This window comes from Onychostoma macrolepis, chromosome 16, assembly GCF_012432095.1.
Source record: "Onychostoma macrolepis isolate SWU-2019 chromosome 16, ASM1243209v1, whole genome shotgun sequence".
Lineage (NCBI taxonomy): Eukaryota > Metazoa > Chordata > Actinopteri > Cypriniformes > Cyprinidae > Onychostoma > Onychostoma macrolepis.
In genome coordinates, this window is record NC_081170.1 from 2,487,517 (window position 1) to 2,508,696 (window position 21,180).

At 33.6% G+C, this 21,180-nt stretch overlaps 2 protein-coding genes across 5 annotated transcripts; one reads left to right on the plus strand and one right to left on the minus strand.

The window, feature by feature from the left end:
* Positions 1-714: 714 nt before the first annotated feature.
* trip13 (thyroid hormone receptor interactor 13) lies at positions 715-8,690 on the minus strand. 2 transcript variants are annotated; one of them, XM_058746617.1, is made up of 14 exons: positions 8,616-8,690; positions 7,703-7,803; positions 6,776-6,929; positions 6,512-6,638; positions 5,613-5,668; positions 5,156-5,246; positions 4,980-5,052; positions 4,835-4,898; positions 4,668-4,754; positions 3,247-3,353; positions 2,818-2,971; positions 2,619-2,731; positions 2,468-2,537; positions 715-1,171 (listed from the first exon to the last, which is right to left on the minus strand). In XM_058746617.1, exons 2-14 carry the CDS (start codon positions 7,783-7,785, stop codon positions 1,076-1,078), a joined length of 1,275 nt encoding a protein of 424 aa, XP_058602600.1. In that variant the 5' UTR covers positions 7,786-7,803; positions 8,616-8,690; the 3' UTR covers positions 715-1,075. The 2 variants fall into 2 exon arrangements, with proteins under 2 accessions (XP_058602600.1, XP_058602598.1); XM_058746615.1 differs by having other exon boundaries at positions 8,584-8,682.
* A 9-nt stretch (positions 8,691-8,699) lies between these two features.
* Positions 8,700-21,046, plus strand: brd9 (bromodomain containing 9). 3 transcript variants are annotated; one of them, XM_058746613.1, is made up of 17 exons: positions 8,700-8,841; positions 9,833-10,053; positions 12,124-12,213; positions 12,293-12,428; positions 13,909-13,966; positions 14,042-14,186; positions 14,300-14,410; positions 15,476-15,657; positions 15,738-15,870; positions 17,037-17,109; positions 17,838-17,933; positions 18,099-18,231; positions 18,316-18,427; positions 19,033-19,083; positions 19,172-19,268; positions 19,354-19,524; positions 20,850-21,046. In XM_058746613.1, the coding sequence occupies exons 1-17, from the start codon at positions 8,790-8,792 to the stop codon at positions 20,948-20,950; spliced, it is 1,962 nt and encodes a 653-aa protein (XP_058602596.1). In that variant the 5' UTR covers positions 8,700-8,789; the 3' UTR covers positions 20,951-21,046. The 3 variants fall into 3 exon arrangements, with proteins under 3 accessions (XP_058602596.1, XP_058602594.1, XP_058602595.1); XM_058746611.1 differs by having other exon boundaries at positions 15,536-15,657; XM_058746612.1 differs by having other exon boundaries at positions 15,539-15,657.
* Positions 21,047-21,180: the final 134 nt, after the last annotated feature.

The following is a 21,180-nucleotide window of genomic DNA, read 5'->3' on the forward strand; positions in this document are numbered from 1 at the left end:
TTGTGCTCCAGGGTCACAATTGTTCTTGTTTTAAGCATAAACTAACTCCGTTTTGTTCAAAATAATCTCAGTAAAAAATTAAGATTTAATTTCTTTATTTTGCGTCTCAAGTAAATGCATCTTGATTTAAGGATATTTTGATATTTGTACTTGAAAACAAAAACGCTGCAATTTTTTGCAGTGCATGTAATATTTAATACCATGACTTTGAATTTAAGACTTTCTGCTAGGATTTAGGACCTTTTTAAGGCTTTAAATTGTAGAAGGGCAATTTAAGACTTTTTAAGACTCAAAAAAAATATTCAGGCTTTGCTCAGAAAGCCAGCAAAAATGTAAAAAAAAAAAGGGAAAAAAAGAATATAAATCATAAAAAAAATCTGATTTGTACAAACCTCTTGCATTATGACAATGAGGACAGTCAGTCCTAAAGACTGGATTTGAAATCCAAATCAAAACTGAATGCCGTGTGAATCAAGCCTGTTAGCACACAAACCCTGTTTGTTTTTCAAATAGTTTCTAATATAACTAAGAATAGCTGTCTGAGTGATGGTGCATCTGATACAGTATTTGAGGCGTTTCATGCATGCTGTTTTTCCTGCAGTAGCACCATTATGACACCTACTGGATGCAATGTATAAATTACAGTGGATTAAACTAAAACATTTTAGGTCCAATTCAGGAAAAAAAAATAAAATGCAAAAGGAGTGATTTTTTTCTCTCATTTAATTAAATGATTTAAATATATACATATATATATAAAACGGAACATAAAAAAAACATTTTTTTATATTTTTCATATGCAAATAGCAGCTGCTACATTGCACATTTCAAACATGGATTTTGGACACCACAACTTCAGCTTATGAATATCTTATGTTACCAAGCAGATGACTTATAGTCTCATAGACAAGTGCCGTTTTAAACTCTCAAACGTGAAATAAAACAACACTGGTTTGTTCTAGGACAACATTAGCAACATGTTCAGAGGATGAAGCTGGTGAACAAACTAGAAACGCTAACTCAGCATACAAAACAAGAAGAAACCGTTATGATACAACAGCAGAACGTCAGTCACTCAAACACAGTTGACCAAACTCGCCTGTTCCTGTCTCTGTTTGTCCACGGCACGCTCCATCGCTTTCAGAAAACCCTCGACTGTCATTGTGGAGGACTGGAGACAGAAGAGTTGACGTGATTACAACAAACAAAGACTAAACTGCAGGAAAGAAAACATCCAAAATACACATTTAAGTATTTATTTTATTACACTTTATCTATAAGTGTCTGTAGATTTAAAGATTCCAATACATATCTTTAAATGCTGTGGGATTTTTTCTCTAGAAGTATTTTTTAATGTATACATACTCATATATCATTCATCTGATTTATGCGACATTTTAATCCTGAAAACATGTTGATTTTTTTTTGGCTGTTGACAGTATTTTCTGTTGAATGGAGCGATGCATTCAAATTATCTTTAACCTTAATCTCTCAACAAAATGAGACAAGTATTTTGAACGACTTTATCCTATGTTCAGATTTCTGTACTTGAAATATATGCAAATTTGTGCATATTTCATTAGATAATGCCTAGATTAACATTATTACCTGTACTGGGGGTAACACATTACAAGTAATGCGAGTTGCGTAATCAGATTACTTTTTTCAAGTAACTAGTAATGTAACATATTATTTTATTACTTTTTAAAATACGTAATGCCAGTTACTTTGTTTTCCCAATTTCTTCCCATTTTGAGAGAAATTGAACTTAATATTAATATTACTTATTAATTAATATTAATATTTAATATTACTTTTCATAAAAAGTAACTAGGTAACGCAATTAGTTATTTTTTTAGGGAGTATTGCAATATTGTAATCATTACTTTTAAAAGTAACTTTCCCCAACACTGATTATTACAGTATTTTAATGGTCAAATAGTAACATTTCTTACATGTGACTGTATTTGCACTGGTTGAAATATATTCTTATATTATTTCTATATTCAAAAATAATGATGAAATAATGCATATTTATATATAATTTATCTCTAAAAAAAACTTGGTGAATTTTTTTTCTGGCTGTTGACAGTATTTTCTGGAAGGATAAAAAGATGATATCCAAAATAAACACTAATATGTATAATGTGCTCTGGAGTGTATGCAAATTAGTGCATATTCAATTACATAATGCTTTGTTTGCATATTTAAACGTATGATACAATAGTCTTAATGTACTGTGATTAATCAACTTCCGTAAACCTGATAGAATTAGACTAATGAAGTATATTACTTATTGAAGAATTGTTTATTCTGATTATTATTAATAATAAATGCTGTTGCCATCCTAGCATCACAACAATAACCCACTCAAGGTCATGCACTGCAGTGATTTACCATGCTTTAATCCTAAAAACACCACTCAATTGTGGTTAAAAACCACATGACATTGTACAAAGACGAGTACCTTTCCATAGAGCGCATGAGCCAGAAATGGGATTCTCCTCAAGGCTCGTCCACTGAGTCCCACACTCCTCCTGTGCAGAAAGAGACACTCCTCGTAAACATCTTATTCTCTGAGACTTTCAGTACTAGTTGCATTAAAAGCAAACACTCACTGGGCGAGGTTCCTCAGGGTTAAGCTCAGACGGGTCACGTCGCTCTCCATGAAGTTCATGGTGTCCAGTTCCTCCAAACTCAGCAGCTGCTGTCTGGGGTAGATGATCTGACGCTGCAGGGAAAGTTCAGATGTATTCTGTGGAGTCCAGCAGAAGAACAGAGATGTTCAATAGTTAAAGGAACTGAAAACACGCTCACCTTCATGAGTTCCTCCAGACAGGACTGATAGATGTTGAATATGGCGCTGGCGCTTGGAGGGCCGATGTACTGCTTTATATCAGCTCTGTCCACAAAGGCCAGATCGATCTTCTCTGTGACGTTGGATGTAGTCAGGATGACAACATTTGTGTGCCTGAATCAGCGAAACACAAGGTTTGTATTATTACGAATGGGAAAAATTGCACATTTTTACTTCCATTATATTACGTATTCCAACATGCATTTTGCATAAAAAGGAGGGCAAGACGGCATCAGACGGTTATTATATAATGATGAAAGACTACAAAAATAAACCTTTATTTATTGAAATATCATGCACAATAAGAGCAGGAAAGTGCATTAAGTAACTAGTCATTCTGATTTCAAGCATGCCTTTGTAGATGAAAGTAAAGATGAAGAGAAACTGACCGTTTGATCTGGTCGAGCTGGGTCAGCACTGAATTGACCACCCTAATAGCATCAGATGGCTCTGTTCCTGCTTGAGCGGCGCTCCGCGCGGCTGTGAGACTCTCCACCTGACAAACACACATTATTACATACCTAACTTTCACTAGATACGGGTAAAACATGTGAAATGCCACGGCTTGCTCAAGTCACAAAATGGCACGATTTTTAACACATCTTGAACAAATTTATAAAGGAAGTGTTTGACATTTAATCATATTTTATTTTATTACTTATGTTTTATTGTTTTATGTTATTCCAATATTTTTTTTACTTTTATTTCAAACGAAATGCACTAAAATTTTGAACGCACAGAAATTTGAGACCATTTTTCGAATTTCGAACAAAAAATGCAATGCTATATCAAATTCTTTTTCATTTTTCCAAGCTCTTTCATATAACAACAAATGCATTTTTTTGTATTAAATTACATTACATTAAGTGGTATTGAAATTACTATATTCTATTTAAAATATGCTTTAATATTCTTACAGTATTTCAATGGTTAAATAGCAACATTTCTTTACTTTTCATGACTGGTTGAAATAGGTTATTTTCCAAATACATTTTTGTGCTCAATTGTGTTGTAAATTTAAAACTTTCACTTACTGCGTCTATTAAATTGTGGTGAAATATTGCATATTTATATATTATTTACTTCTAAAAAATAATGTGATTTTTTTCTGGTGATAAAGAGAGATATCTAAAATACTCTTACATGTCTAATATGTTCTGGAAATGTATGCACAAATTAGTGCATATTTAATAAGATAATGCCTCGTTTGTATAAATTGTTTAAACAAAACATTTAAATACCCAGAGCTGCAATTTTGCAACGTTTTTCCAATTAATTTTGCTTATAAATTTTGCCTGAACAAAATGATTTTTATAACTAATTGTTTGTTAAAGACATGTTGGGGTGCAATGAATATCAAAAGTATCAAAATATCAAAGCTGTTTTGGAAAAATTGTGCTGGAATTGAAATCAAGTGATTTCCATTCAAATTCAATTATATAATTATAATCAAATGATTTCATTCATTAGAGGATGTGAATTACAATGTTTCACCAGGGTTAATGAGGCTATGAGCTGCTTCATTGTGGTAATATCACTGTAAAGCAAGGGTTCTCGTGGTTTATAGCTTTTATTAACCAGTCTAAAGTGGTCTGATTATCTTAGCTGGTTTTGTCCAGTCTGAACAGCTGTTATGTGCCCAAAACCGGTCTAAAACCATTAATCTAGACCAGATTTAAGAGCAGAAAGCAGTTTGTTGGCCAACAAACCACCTTAGATTGGTTTAAATGGTTTTGTTAAGCAAGGGCGAGTCAAATGCAACAAAATAAAAGACATTAGTGAACATTAATGATGTAAAAAAACAGAGAACCTCATCTATCAGGACAAACACCAGGGCATCTTTATCATCAATGAGCTCCTGAATCTTCTGAAACATCTTTGTGACCAGTTTTCCGCTCTGTAAAAGCAGTCAGATGTTAATAAGGTTTCAGACACGGATCTCAGAGAGCGTTTCAGAGCAGACGGATCCAGCTGTACCTCTGAAAACCACTTGGAGAAGAGACTGTGGCTGTTGATCTCCACAAACTGGCTGTGTGCATACCTGTTTAGGGTGGAAACACACAAATAATGATGACACAGGACGCTCAGCAGCTGCCTTTTTGATTTTATGAAGGTGTCTTACCTGCCAGACAGTCTGATGGAGAGTTTCTGGGCAAGTCCTTTGCACAGAGACGTCTTCCCTGTGCCAGGCGGCCCTGAGGGGTTAGGAGAGATACGCAACTGTATAAACATGGCATGGGCAGCCGTTCAATTAAGACAAAAACTGCTGAGCTTTCAAACAAGCTTTTATTGTTTTACCGTGAAGTAACACGACACGATTCCAGGCAATCAAATTGCTGTCGACATTTCTGTCAGAGAAGAAAATTGTTGTCGAAACATAATCCAAGAGCTGGAGACCAAAGTGAAGACAAGTGTCATGTTATGGCTCAAAATTTCAACAGATAGATAGGAATATGGACCAATGGGTGGTGGTGGTCTAATAAACTTCTTAAAGGGATAGTTCACCCCAAAATGAAAACGCTGTCATTAATTACTCACCGTCATGTCGTTCATCTTCAGAACACAAATTAAGATATTTCTGATGCAATCGAAGAGCTATCTGACCCTCCCATAGACAGCAGCACAACTGAAATGAAGGGTGAACTAACCCTTTAAGCACTCTGTGTGTGTGTGTGTATAATATACAGTATATAAGAACATTTCTGCAACATAATTTTAAGTAATTCCAAGATGACTGTGAATATGCTTGTCTTACTTGTGTTTTGATGCCTTCCTCATAAATCAAGCTTTCCCAAATGCCATGAAACTCAGCTGGAAGACATGAAGAAGAAAATGATGATGATGTTGTAGTCTTAAAGATGAGTCCATACTATGTAGCTCTTTGGAACAATGCACTGTACATAGTGTGTGTGTTTTTTCATGCCTTATTTGTGGTGAAAACCATACTTTAGATTACCATTTTGATTCAAATTTAATTAAGACGCATTTCTTCGCATTTTTAAGACGCAAATTAAATTGATTCAAAACATTTTCAATGCTATCAAAACAATAAAAAGATTCTCAGAGGAGTAGAAACATTACAATCCCATAAAATATATTTTTATTATTTATATTTTCTATTTTTATTTCTTAATTTTGGTTACATTTTTTGTCATTTAGTTGTGTTTTCTGACATTTTAAGTAGTTTTGTTTCTTTACACATGTCTATATAGTTTTATTTTATTTTATTTTCAGTTTTAGTTCATCAAATTAATATGAGAAATGTTGCCTTTCAGGTAGATTAAATGTTTTTTATAAAATAAAAAAGTTTTAGGTTTAGTTAACCATAACCCTGACACAGAAGAGCATTAAATCAATGAACTATTTTTAAGGGAACAGTTAATGTAAAAAAGAAAATTCTGTTGTTATTATTTTATGCCTCCATGTCATTCCAAACCTTGTTATTATCGTTTTCATTTTTTTCATTTTCAATGAAAACTTAAATTTCATATTCCAAGTGTTAAAAATCTATTTGCATTATATTACAGACAGAAATATAGCATACAAGTTTGGAACAAGTAAATAATCACAGAATTCTCATTTCTGGTGAATGATTCCATTAAAGGAATCTTTGAATGTGATTTGCATTAAAAGGGGCGTGTCATGCATAATCACCTGCTGGGAGGAGCCAGTGATTGGCAGCAGAAAGCTCCTCCTCCTCTTCCAGAGCAAGCATGCTCGGACTGTCATCATTCAGAGAGAAAATATAGATACAAAGGTTGTGAACCTTCAGATCCACAAGCTGTAGGATATAAAAGAAATATCACACCCATAAACCTCAGACTAAAAAAATAACATAACTCCTCAAAACAGATGCATTAGACATTCCAAAATTCAGTATATGAAATATAAAGCAGAATGTTCCAAATCTGTAATTACTTTTGGACCAGTTAAATCCGCTACAGCGACCGACTCCACATGTTTGGTTAGAAATTCATCATCAAACTCTGTCCATCTGTAGGAGTGTAAAACGGTGCTGTGTCGATCCAGCAGTGACCTCACATGCGTCCTCACCTCAGACCTCTTGGCTGTGCTGCAAACACAAATTCATACCGTTTAAAACATGCAGGTAAGTACTACAGACATTAGAAAACAGTGTTGACAACTCATTTCACTTCAGAAAAGTGAAAAGGAAATTCAATGAGGAAAAAAAGTAGGTTAAGAAACAACTAGATGAGGGGAGTGTCTGCAAAAATAACAGGGGTTTGTGATCTCAACATAAAAGAAAAGTTGTTTCAGAGAGTTATAACATTTTGATATACACTGGGGGGGGTCAAATGTTTTTAATAATTATGTTTTTTACCTCACCAAGGCTGCATTTATTTGTTTAAAAATTGTGAAATATTTTTACGATTTAAAATCACAGTTTTCTATGTGAATATGTGTTAAAATGTAATTTATTTCTGTGATGAGCAGCTGTATTTTCAGCATCATTACTCCAGTCTTCAGTGTCACATGATCTTCAGAAATCATTCTAATATGCTGATTTGCTGCTCAAGAAACATCTCTGATTATTATCAATGTTGAAAACAGTTGTGCTGCACGATATTTTTGTGGAAACCGTGATGCATTTTATTTTTCAGGATTCACAGATGAATAGAAAGTTCAAAAGAACAGCATTTACTTAAAATATAAATATTTTGTAACATTATAAATGTCTCTTCTGTAGACTTTTAATCAATTTAATGCGTCCTTGCCGGACAAAATTTTAATTTCTTTTGGAATGATTGTGAAACTAAATGTGAAACTAAATCAGTGTCTATTCATCCTATAGAATACTGTAGAGTTCATGAAATCCTGGATTACCTCTGAGATTTAACATGAACTTCTATGTGCACATCAGGGCGGATGATGCCGACTTCAGTCATGTGATGGTCAGAAATGTCCATTTCTGAAACCGCTGTTCACTGAAAAACACACAACACACAGTCTGACAACGAAGAACAATCTACACAACGCCAATAATAACACCAAATTCAAATGTGATGTAACCAGGTGACATAAACAATATCACATTTGTGACCCTGGAGCACAAAAGCAGTCATAAGCAACACAAGTATATTTGTAGCAATAGCCAACAATACATTGTATGGCTCAAAATTATCCATTTTTCTTTTATGCCAAAAATCATTAGGATATTAAGTAAAGATCATATTCCATGAAGATATTTTGTACATTTCCTACCGTAAATATATCAAAACTTAAGTTTTGATTAGTAACATGCATTGCTAAGAACTTAATTTGGACAACTTTAAAGGCGATTTTCTCAATATTTGTATTTTTTTACACCCTCAGATTTTCAAATAGTGGTATCTCGGCCAAATATATCCTAAAAATCAATGAAAAGCTTATTTATTCAGCTTTCAGATAATGTATAAATCTAAAAAAAAATGACCCTTGTTATGACTGGTTTTGCTGTGGTCACATTTATAAATAAACCCTTTGGTAACCTCGCAGAAACTAGCAAACATCGCAAAAAGCTAATTAATCAGCAACCACTTAGCAAGCTATATCTAACCCCACCGTAACAATAACAGTGTAGTATTCTTTACAATTCGCGAAACAAATAACGAACGGAAAAATTGCTTTTTGATTTCTTGGGTCTACTGATGTTTATTTTGTTAACTGTCATGCTTATTAACAGATAAAGTAAATGAAGAACGCACAGTAGAAGTAAACACACTCACCTCACAGCAGCGACAGACAAGCTCGAACTTACCGCGCTCGCGCTGACGTCAGCCTGCCCCGGAAACGACACCGCCTGAAACCGGAAGTTAACCGAAGCTGCTAATGTTGTTGTCGTTGTTGGTATCGGTCGAAGAGTGGCAACGAGACAGAAATACGCGAATTCTACAAGATTAAACCTGCTTTTTCCACATAAATAAAGGCAGAAATGGGGAAGAAGCACAAGAAACACAGACCCGAGTGGAGAAAGGTTGAAGGAGGTAAAATGTTAAATCGCTTTAATTCATTCAAGTCTGTGTATTATTCCGAATAGTCTATAAATACATGATATATCTGTTTTATTCATACAAAAACACACAAATAATACATTTCAATTCATGATTATTTCTTTTGGACGTTGTCTAAATCATGGGGATTTCCATTTTTAGATTCTAAGGACCTCCATCCTAAAATATTTGCATGTTCAAAGACCCAATTTATATTGTGAGGTTGTAATATTATAGATGTGTAGAATATTATTGGGAAAATATTTAGTTTCCATTCCATTACTACGTTTAGTTTTATTTACTCTCTGAGTCTGTACTGTTAAATGTATCATTTATTTACTTTAATACATTTTCTATTATTAATTTATTTGTTATTTTGCTAAGATCTTTTTTAAAATCTTTTTTTTTTTTTTTTATTTCGTTTTAGTCTTATTTCTATTATTTATGTAGTTAAAATAATTTTGGTTTATTTATTATTTTAATAATGTTTTTATTTAATAACGGTTCATTTGATAATAATGGTTTATTTATTATTTTAATAAAATGTTTTATTTAGTTAGTTTATAATTTTTTCATTAAATAATTTATTTATTATATTCTTATTTTATTCTTATTTCTTATTGTTTATTTATTTTATTGTTTATTTACTTAGTTTAATATTATTTTTATTATTTATAATTTTTTTTTTTTACATTTGTTACCCTATCCCTGTACCCTATTTTGAAAACCCCTGGTCTGAATGATTAACGTAAAGGAAATACACACCTCTGGAGGTTTTTTTTTTGCTGTAGTTAGTTTAACAGGACTATCAGGGGGTATTTTGTTGTATTTACACTAGATAGTGGGTTTGATCTTGTGAAACTCCTTGTAGTGTATTACTAGAGGTAAATGAGACGTGGCATCAGAGCACATCTCCTCTGTTCATGTACAAAAAAAATCTTCAATTTCGAACTGACTCTTGATGGCTTTGTGTGTCGTTTTTCAGACTACGAGGACAAACCCCTGGATAAACCCCTGAAGCTGGTGCTCAAGGTGGGCGGCAGTGAAGTGACCGAGCTCTCCGGATCCGGACACGACTCTAGTTACTATGACGACCGCTCTGACCACGAGTGGGAGCGGCACAAAGAGAAAAAAAAAAAGAAGAAGAAGAAATCGGAGAAGGAAAAGGAAAAGTATGCAGATGATGAGGATAGGAGGAGGAGGAAGGTGAGTGAAAGATCAACTCTTAAACACTCATATTTAGACATGAATGACTCTTCAAATCCATATTGTGCACAGAGAATATTCAACATGCATATTCATCATATCGGATGAGCTAATACTTCTGCCAAAATGTGCAGTGTACAAGGCTGCATGGGATACTGTATCACACAATGCAATGCTTTTGACCTTTCCAGTGTGATGAGTGAACCGGAAGTGATATTTCAGGCTGTTTCCTCCCTTATAATTTGAGCAGACTGCCAAAAGTTAAGACTTTTTACACAAAATCGGATTCAAAAAAGAGAATAATTGAATGTTACTTAATGAATTAAACATGCAATTTAAATCTGAAAGAAAAGAAAAACAATACAAGCTGTATAGACAAAAAAACAACAAAAGCACACAACAAAATTGCTAAAACTTTAACAAATATTATACTGAAAATGGAAAATCTAAAAACAAATAAATCTATTAATAAAACTATAATAATATTTAATGTTATGAAAATAACACTGGTTCCACCAGGGAAGTAATAGTTAACTAAAGCCATAAAAATATTTTTGTTACTTTAAATAAACTTCAACAATAACTAAAATAAAATTGAAATTATTTCAGCTAGTTGCCAAAACAACATTTATCTTTGTAAATTTAGTTTAACTCAATGCACTATAATAACTAAAACTGAAATAAAAATTAATAAAAAAAATATGGACACATTTTATTTAAGAACCCACGGTGACGCGGGTGTCACAAACACTGGAAAGGTCTTTTTAAAGCATTATCCCTCACTTTCAACTCAGGAAGTCCCTAAGTGACATATAATGTGACATTGTCATGTGACAATGTGTGCATTTTTTGTTGCCATGGCAACATTTCCAAAATGGTTAGCACATGTTACAGTGTCAGTAATTTTTAAAATGCTTGTTTTTGTTACTAAAGGTATGTTTAAACCCATGCGACAATTCTAATGTTTTAATAACATATCCTAGATTACTCTTAACCTAATTTTAATACATTTCTTGAGCAAATTGATATAAAACAAGTTACAAAGATATTGTGGTGACACATGTGTCACATCGGGCTCTTAATCTTATAAAAGTAGGTGGAATTTTGATGTGATGTATTTGTCACATTAAGAAAAATGGTAAAAATGGTAATGAGCTGCTCAATTAATTTAGCTGATTCAATTATTTTAGTGTTATATATATTCTGCTGCTCATTTCAAAGCATATTTTAACAAATCTGCATGCATGTTTAACATGTTGACCTCCAGTGTGAGGTAGTTATGTATTTTTATTCAGTTTGCACATTTTCAAACTGTGAAAAAAAAAAAAAAAAAATCTAAAAATTAATTTCTGGTTAAACCATATACCTGAAAAGGTAGAATTTTGATATGTTACAAAAGAGTTATTGTAGAATTTAATGGTCACAGTTATGTGGTTTTGAAGTATGTTGTGGCAAAGCAAATAAAATGCAAAAACTGTATTACTTCTGAAAAAGATTTTTGTTTTATCTTCCCAGAAAAGTAGGCATTTTGATATATGTTGTGGAAAAGCAAATAAACACGAACAAAAAACATGTTATTTAGCCAAAAAAAAGATTTAAAAAAAATTTTCAATTGAGGAATAAACGCCCAATGTGACATATATGTAACATGAAAAATTGATCATAAACGCCCAATGTGTCATATGTGTAACATTACAGATCTTTCACAAGGAGGGGTTGTATTTTAAAAACAACTGCAGAAACATGTTATAAGTGGTCCATTTGGTCTGTTTTATATGCCCCATAATTTTCTTATAAGTAGAAATTGGTCTGAGTTCTTATGGGTTAAAAAAATAAAAAAATAAAAATGACAAAACACAACAAAATTACTAAAACTTTAACAAATTAAAATGAAAAATGCAAAAATAATAAAAAATATTAAAAATATATATTTTATAATAGTATCTCAATTATGCTAAAATGACACTGGATTGCAAAGGCAAAAACCACTCACTTTTTTATTTAAAAAAAATAAATAAACATCTAGTTACTTGTCTCTCATCTTACAAATGCTGTATGTATTTGATCCAGGAGGAGAAAAAGAAAAAGCGTGAGAGAGAGCAGTCAGAAAACGCTGCCAGTGGACCAGTGGAGCCCTTCACCCTGCCGAAGCCTGTGGAGGTAAAGCCTGCGTTATGATGATGATCCAGAGGATAATTAGTTAGTTGAGTGCTGTTTCTAAAGGAACGCTGTGCCTCAGGTTGTTCCAGAGGAGAAGAAGCGGAAGCGGGACAAATTCGAATCAGAATCAGAAGCAGATGAATTTCATCCTGGAGTGAAAGTAGAAGTGGAGCAGCAGGCGGATCGGCCCGTACGAGCCTGTCGAACTCAACAAGGTACAACTATTTACCAAACTTCATGAAAATGATAAGGGCCTATAGAGACAGAGCGACACGCGTCTGAAAACCACGTCCACCGGCGGGGAAACAATCCAACGCTCTCCATTGACTTTGTATTGCGGGAAGCTGCCTCCTTGTCATTTCTGACTTGCAACAAAAAACAGAACAATGTCTAAAAGCTGTTGTGTGACGAGCAAACAAGCTAAAAAACCCAGAACTATGTTTTTATAAGCCGTCGACCCAAAAAACGAGCATTTAATGACACAAAACTAGAGCGCAACGTGTCATATTACTCTGAGAACTGTGCCCAGTGAAGGGAAACATAATCGGCGACAAGAAACATTCATTAACATTTTAACCATGTCAAAGGATTATTTCACCACCCTTTGTGAACCTAAGAGGACGAGATATATTAAGAAACTAAATTTTGTTGATCTATGTCAGTGCCCCTTTTCCTTTCCTTCCTTTTGTTTGAGAAATGATCCAACTGAATGGCCCAATGTGAAATACCCTGATATCTACAACTGTTTGTGTCCTTAAACGCTCGTTTTTTGGGTCGACAGCTTATAAAGACGCAGAAATGACAAGGAGGCAGCTTCCCGCAATACAAAGTCAATGGAGAGCGTTGGATTGTGCTAATTTATTTAACTATTTATTTACTTAGTTTCATTGCCGGAAAGTGAACCAACTCCAGCGTAAGGCTAAAAGCAGTCTCATGTTTCTAATATGACTGAATTTGTATTTAACATGATAACAAATTAATAGAAATTATAATGCTTACATTTCCTCAGTTATTCAAAAAGCAGCTACAGAAAACTAATTAATATTTATGCAAGTATTTTTTGCCTCCATTTTGAACAAAGCATACTAAAATTGAAAATTATAAATTCAAATTAATTGCTAACACTTTACAATAAGGTCCAGTTAGTTCATGTTAATTAATGCAAGTACCAATACATTTTGATACAGTATTTATTATCTTTGTTACCATTAAATAGAGTTAATAAAACACGACTGTTCATTGTTAGTTCATGTACATTAAATAACATTAACAGATGTTTGATTTTAATTATGTACTAGTAAATGTCAAAATGAACAAGGATCGATAAATGCTTTAGAAATGTTTTTCATTATTCGTTCATTTTAACGAATGCGGTCAACTAATAAATAAAAAATTAAGCCGTATTGTAGTGTCACCATGAAAAGAAATATTGAAAATAAAATTCAAATCGTTAAATCATCTATTTAGTTAAAATATAAGTATCCAATTTGAACAAAGTGTTGTAAAATCTATTCTTTCAGCAGTTTCCAATTCCTTAAATTCTAATAAATTTTACACTTTTGCAGCTTCAGTTTCAAACTCATGAATAAAACAGCTGCTTAAAAGACATTCTCAGTTCAGTTCTGAACGATGCACAACCCTGATATCCATCAAAACGAATCACAAGTGATTTTTGTTTATGTTTGTCTTTCCTAGAAAATGAATCCACCCCTCGCCAGCAGCTCTTGGAGCATTTCTTGCGTTTGCTTCAGAGGTGAGCCGATGGCATTGTAATTCTAATCTTTCCTCATATCTGCATTATATACGGACAGTCTTTCTGTCTCGACAGGAAAGATCCACACGGATTCTTCGCCTTCCCGGTGACAGACGCCATTGCACCAGGATACTCCATGATAATCAAACATCCCATGGACTTCAGCACAATGAAGGACAAAATCGATGCAAATGAATACAAAACTATCACAGAATTCAAGGTACGCAAGTGTCCTGCTCTTTTTATCATCACTTGTCTTCATTTTAGGCTTTACTAAAGAGACTTTTAACTATAAAAGTGTAACTGGTTTGCATCTGATGTGTGACTCTCCAGGGAGACTTCAAGCTGATGTGTGACAACGCCATGGTTTATAACCGACCGGAGACCGTTTACTACAAAGCCGCCAAGAAACTTCTCCACACAGGATTCAAAATGATGAGCAAAGTAACATTTTTAATGCAGTTTGGTTATTTTCTGCCTTTGTTGTTCATCATCCAGTTCATCCGTGCCATCATTCCCATTCGATTCGGATGCGTGTGGTTATAGTAATCTAAATACTTGGGTAAAACGTAGTGTGATTTATAAAAATAATAAAATAAATGAAACTTTTAATAACTAAAACTTATTTTATTTCAGCTAGCTGCCAATGCAGCATTTCTCAGTTTCATTTGGTTTAACTTGAAGTACTAAAATAACTCAAACTAAAATTAAAGTCAAAACATAAAAATAAAACCTGATTCAGATTATATACAAAAACTATGAAACTCTGTGCTTTTTAAATGAAATACAATATTTTCCATTACAAATTATATGATCAGGATAATAGTCAATATGATTTGGGGGAACGTTGCAAAGAGCATTTTTTGTTCATAAATGGAAGCTGACTTTTTCAGGATTTCCACCATCTGAAATATTAGGGAATTTTAAAGTTGTGATTGCAAAGCCTGGAACTTTCATAGACAAAATTAATAAAATTGATTTTAATAAAAATATTGAAAAGACTGTTTTATATATATATATATATATATATATATATATATATATATATATATTGTTATTGAATATATAATACAATATAATATATCTTATGTAGTTGCAAAAATATTATATTATATTCTGTACATTAAAATATACTTTAAGATGATACTTAATTGTATAGATTTAGTTTTTTGTGACCTAGAAATAGTAAAGCAGAATTAATTTATTTCTTCCTAATTTAATAATTTTCCAAAATCCTAAAACTGTTTGTTTTAGTATTAGATGGGACAAAAATCCCAGACTTTAATCCCTCGCTGTTATTTTATTGCATTAGTGAGATGTGGCATGATCAGTTTTTTCCCGGGTGCTCTGTGGATTCAGAGACGAGTATTTCCACCATCCAATCACGTTCTTAATTTCAGTCCATCCCGTGTTGGATGTCCCGCGTCTCCCATCCTCATGGCAAACCTAAGAGCTCCCGCAGGAGGAGTAAATGGGTGCTGTGTTGCTCTATTTGTGCTCTGTTCACAGGAGCGGCTGTTAGCTTTGAAGCGCAGCATGTCGTTTATGCAGGACATGGATTTCTCTCAGCAGGCTGCCATTTTGGGAGATGACGACATCACGCCTGAGGAACCGGTGACGGAGATCCTGCCCATCCACACGGAGTACCCCAAAAAGTCCAAAAAGCAGCCTGTAAAAGAGCCTATCATCAGGTAAAGCGATGATCTACAGTGCTTTTGAATGTTTCTGGTGTTTGTGAGTGTGTGATTGAGCAGATGTGTTGCTCGTCTAGTGATCTGTATGAGCTGGAGGGCAACGCCTGCAGTGCGACGGACAGCACGGCGGAGGAGCATGTGTTGGCGCTGGTGGAGCACGCAGCGGATGAAGCGCGGGATCGAATCAACCGCTTCATGCCAAACTCTAAGGTGCAGCCGAGCTATAACCTCACGTTTCTTACACTCACACGTGTTGAAACTCTTTTGAGTTGCAGGTCATGCAATTTGCCAAAAATTATGGAAGCATTAAGGGTAGCAATATTCATTTTGAAATGCAATATGTAAAATGGCAATGTACTTTTGTATTTAAATTGATATTTTCCCATGCATATGTTCAATGTTCAAATTATACTGTATAATTTACATTTGCCATTATATACATTTAAATATAGAAATATATTTCCATTTTACATATTGCATTGCCATTTTGCATATTACATTTCAAAATGAACATTGCTACCCATATGCTTCCATAAAAAACCAACACTACACAAAAAAGCAAAAGAGACATGTACAAGCAGAAAACATCTATTGCGGTTTGTCAGATACTAAAAAATATATTAAATATGAAAAATGATGAACTCTTGTTGTGTGTTAAAAAAATAAATAAATAAAAGTTCCTCCCTTCCTGTTACAGGTCAATTCGACTCAAAATGAGCTCGACTTAAATTAACATCTGAGACCACTAGTGAAAACGCTTCTTATTTGTGTGCTTTTGTTTATTTAAATACAACACCTTTTATTACAAATTATATGATCAGAATTAAAGTCAACATGATTCATGAATGGAAGCGAGAACATCTAACCTTTTTAGGATTCCCAAATTGTGATTTCAAAGCCTGAAAAATTGATTAACATATAATCAAATCTTTAAAACTTATATAAATGTCTATTGAATATGTTATGTATTTTAAGATAATGTTGCATTGAATAAATCTCGCCCTTTTGTGACCTAAAAATATTTAAAAAGCGGAGTCTTAAATATTTCTTAATTTTCCTAATTTTATTATTATTTTCTTAACTCTTATAACTGTTTATTTTCAAGATTAAATCGAGTGTGGGTCAAACTGAGGATTAAAATTAATAATTAATATAATTTCCTAATGCTTTCAGCTTTTGATAAGATAATATTCTCAGTTTAAATTAAATATTAAATAAGCAATCAGCAGATTCTGTCTGGTCTGCACTATTTGTTGTTCCCTCGACCACATCAAGACTTGTGTAATGTGGTAGACTGGTTGTAGAAACAATGTTTATTTCAATATTACCATAATTTATTATCCCTAACCAGAACATTTGTTTTATTTTGCATGTAGATTGGGTACCTTAAAAAGGACTCCGAAGGTTCCCTCATCTACACTGTTGTAAATCAAGATCCTGAAGCAGAAGGTATGAGCATCACTCTGTTTCAATGTCTACTACTTTATAAAGCGGACTATATATGTGTGTAAAAAAAATAGCTGAAATGCTTATAATTGTGCATAATTGTGATTATGCACAGTGTTTAGAAAATTAACCCTGTCAAGTCTGACAAATGAAATAATTGTCAGAAAAAACTTTTTCTTTTAATTGAAATATATATATATATATATATATATTAATAAAAAGTTTGTATGTGTGTGTTTTTTGTTGTGTATCATATTTGATCCATCAGGCTTTTATGACTCGTATAGTATGATATAGTGACAATACAGACAAAAAACAGCTCAGTTTTTGTTTTAAAAAAAACCCAAGCCAAGCAAAAATGTGGTCCAGACGATGTTTATATTGACAAAATCATAAAAATATGATGCTTGTGAATCAATGAGTATAGCAGATACTTGTATAAAATAATTTAATTATCAGTCGTTACTCTATATCTCCGATGATGTGTCTTAGTTAGATGATATTTAAATGATCCAAACATATAATGCAATGCAATCCAATGATTATTGAGAGATGAAGAAATAAAAGCCTGATGATCAGATTTGAAACTCCCATTTGAACATAATTTTTATTTAAAAAATGATACAAATGTCACTTTATGTCAGAAAGGTTGCTGGCTTTGTTGTAGAAAGTTTATGCAGAGCAATAATATCATGTGTCTGAAGTATATATATATTGATTATTGTTCACAGAGGAAGAGACTCATCCTATAGATTTGAGCACTTTGGCAAATAAGCTCATACCTGGACTGACGTCGCTGGGTTTTAAAGACGACAGGAGACACAAAGGTAACATTTTCAAACATTTGTATTATTTGTAGGGTTGTGAATCACATTACTGTCTCTGAAATGCTAGAAGAGTCAGTAATTAAATCCTGAAGTATTATCAGAAATCACAACCTGAATCTTTGGTGATTGCCAGTGAGCCGAATTCATCCTGTTGTTTTGTTTCAGTGACGTTCTTGAGCAGCGCGTACAACACTCAGACCCTTCAGAACAACTCCGTCTACCCTGACCTGCTTCCAGAGGAGATGGACATGCTGTGCTCGGCTTACGGAGACGAGACCGGGGTCCAGTGCGCTCTCAGGTGTTTAGATCAGACCCGTGTTTCAGCATTATTACACAGTTGCGTTGGACTGATGTTTGATGGGATTTTCTGTGTGCGCTTCAGTCTGCAGGAGTTTGTCAAGGGTTGTGGGAGTTTAACCAAAAGGCTTGTGGATGATTTGCTAAATAAAATGACGGTTGGTGATCATTCGAAAGCCATCATCCAAATCCGACAGGTATTAAAATAAACAAAAATGTGTCTCTTGACCTGCTGCTTTTTATGGTTTTTAGACATTCTTAGGGTTCTGTCATCATTGACTATATTGACTTCTCTTATGTTTTTTTGTTTTTGAAAGAAATTTCCATTTTTATTCAGCAAGCATTCATTAAATTGATCAAAAGTGACATTTATGATGTTACAAAAGATTTCTGTTTCAAATAAATGCTGTTCTTTCGAACTTTCTATTCATCAAAGAATCCTGAAAAATAAAATGTCACGGTTTCCACAAAAATATTGGGCAGCACAATTGTTTATAAATATTAAATGTTAGAGTGATTTCTGAAGGATCATGTGACACTGAAGAGTAATGATGCTGAAAATTCAGCGCTGCGTCACAGAAATAAATTACATTTTAATATATTAAATATATATTTAATATATTTAAATTGTAATAATATTTCACAATTTTACTGTATTTTTGATCAAATAAATGCTGCCTCAGTGAGCAGGAGAGACTTCTTTCAAAAACATTAAAAAATCTTACCCACCCCAAACTTTTGAACAGTAGTGTGAAATATTATATACTGTAAATGAATATATAATGACTGTTTTGTATTTCAGAAAAGAAACTTGCCGATTGATGACACTAAATCTAGTTTATGTGACCTGCCGGTAAGAATTTTATCTATTATCTTTCGTGCTGTAAGCTTCAAACCTCTTAAAGTAGCATTTTAGAGACATTTTCCTGATTTTTCTACAGGGACCAGATGGAAGTAGCATAGAAGCTGGTTCAGTGCTGGATTTCATGTCCATGAAGAGCTACCCAGACATGTCTCTAGATTTGCTCAACACATTAGGTGAGTCATATATCACACGTCAGAGCTTCCAGGCTGTGCAGGTCTTTGCTTGTGTTTGGTTTACTGATGCTTTTCTGAGCTGCAGGTAAATGTGTGAAGAAGGAGCCGGAGCATGAAGACGGTCATCAGCACTTTGACGATGCAGCCAAACTCCTGCAGGAGTTCCAGGACGCGGCGGTGGACAGGGTTGGATCCAGACCGTCCTCCAATCTCTCGTCCCTGTCAAACACTTCAGAGCGGGATCAGCACCAATTAGGTACCGAGTCATATTTAGAATTTATGCATCACAGGCGTTCATTTTTTGGGGGGTGATAATTTTGTGCAAGACCTGATAAGACCAAAACGCGTCAGTTGAATGAAGTAATAATCTGAAAAATCTTTTCTTTTTTTTTTTTTTTTTTTTTTTCTTTTTTTTAAATGGAACAGTTTATTAAACTTTTAGCCAAAATATTTTTTTAAAATTCCAAAAGTTTGCTTTTTTTTTTTGTTGAGTATCATATTTGATCCATCAGGCTTTTATGGATCATATAGTGTGATATAGTGAGAATATGAAGGACAAAAACAGTTTAATTTAATTCAGAGGCCCAAACTGAGCAAAAATATGAGTCATATTTACAATTTATGCATAACAAGCATTCATTTGTTTTTTTTGGGGTGGAAAACCTGACAAGACCAAAAAATTTCAGTTTTATGAAATAATAGTCAGAAAAATCTTTTTATGGAAGTCAATTCAACTTTTAGACAAACAATTTTTTTAAATCCCAAATGTTTGCATGCGTGTCCTTTTGTTGAGTATCATATTTGATCCATCAGGCTTTTATGGCTCATATATGAGAATAGAGGAAAAAAATGGCTCAATTAAAATTCAGAGGCCCAAACTGAGCAAAAATATGCAATTTGCTGCAGATGCTGATATTTATATGATGAAATTCGGATGCTTGTAATGTAAATCATTGAGATCTTTATAACAGTACAGCAGATATTGACATAAAATTATATAAATATCAGATGTCACTCTATATCTCCAATAATATGTCTTAGTAAGATGCTGATTGAAATGATCCAAACATATAATGCAATGCTGATCGAGAGATGAAGAAATAAGCGCTCCTCAGAAGATGTGAGATGAAGATCATTCCTCCGCTGAGGAACAGTGAAAGTAAAGCTCCTCAAAAGATCCTGATGATCAAATTTGAGATGCACTGATTTCTCTAAAAAAAAAAAAGATTGATGGAGAATCAAGTAAAGCTGAGCTGCTTCAGTCCAGTAAGTGTTCATCAGGAAATACTGCTGAAGTTATTCTGACGTTTACTTGATAAAAATCAGATTTGACAACAAAAAGACACGTGAAGCTCGAGCTGAAGCTGGACATTTGCACAATTACACTAAAAGAGCTTTTACTGGATAAAAACTCCATCAATCAGACAACAGACGGCATGCAGTAGATTGTGTGAAGTTCTGATCATGTTGATCAAACGCCGGTCATCATGCATATCAAATATGATACAGTAGCGTTATAGGGTTAAAAGAAATCTCAATATTCTGTATATTAACCTCGTTTGTTTTGCTCGCTGTGATCAGGAAGTTCACCTCATCTGGGTGTTGGAGATCAGACAGAGATGGTTCAGGACCCGTATGAGTTTCTTCAGTCTCCAGAGCCTGGATCCACGGCTAACAGCTGATAACACGCTGTAATTATGTGCTGTTCTAAAGGACTGTAAGCTTGTACAGATTCACTGCATCACGTGCTTGTTTTTAAATAAAAGCTCTGTATCTGATTCTCTTTTTATATGGTTGCTAAAAGCTGTTTTTACCCTGACCTCAGCTTTCATCTGCAGCTGTGCTTTACCTTAAACTCACATTAATGTGTAGGTTTGCTTCTCGTTTTTACCTCGTGAACTTTAGGAAGTAG

Coding starts and splice junctions, on each gene's coding strand:
- brd9 (XM_058746613.1), top strand. CDS start 8,790: ATGGGGAAGAAGCACAAGAAACACAGACCCGAGTGGAGAAAGGTTGAA. Junction 10,054..12,123: donor AGGATAGGAGGAGGAGGAAG/GTGAGTGAAAGA, acceptor TATTTGATCCAG/GAGGAGAAAAAGAAAAAGCG. Junction 19,084..19,171: donor CTAGTTTATGTGACCTGCCG/GTAAGAATTTTA, acceptor ATTTTTCTACAG/GGACCAGATGGAAGTAGCAT.
- trip13 (XM_058746617.1), bottom strand. CDS start 7,785: ATGGACATTTCTGACCATCACATGACTGAAGTCGGCATCATCCGCCCT. Junction 2,538..2,618: donor ACCCTGAGGAACCTCGCCCA/GTGAGTGTTTGC, acceptor CTTTCTGCACAG/GAGGAGTGTGGGACTCAGTG. Junction 1,172..2,467: donor CTCATGCGCTCTATGGAAAG/GTACTCGTCTTT, acceptor TTCTGTCTCCAG/TCCTCCACAATGACAGTCGA.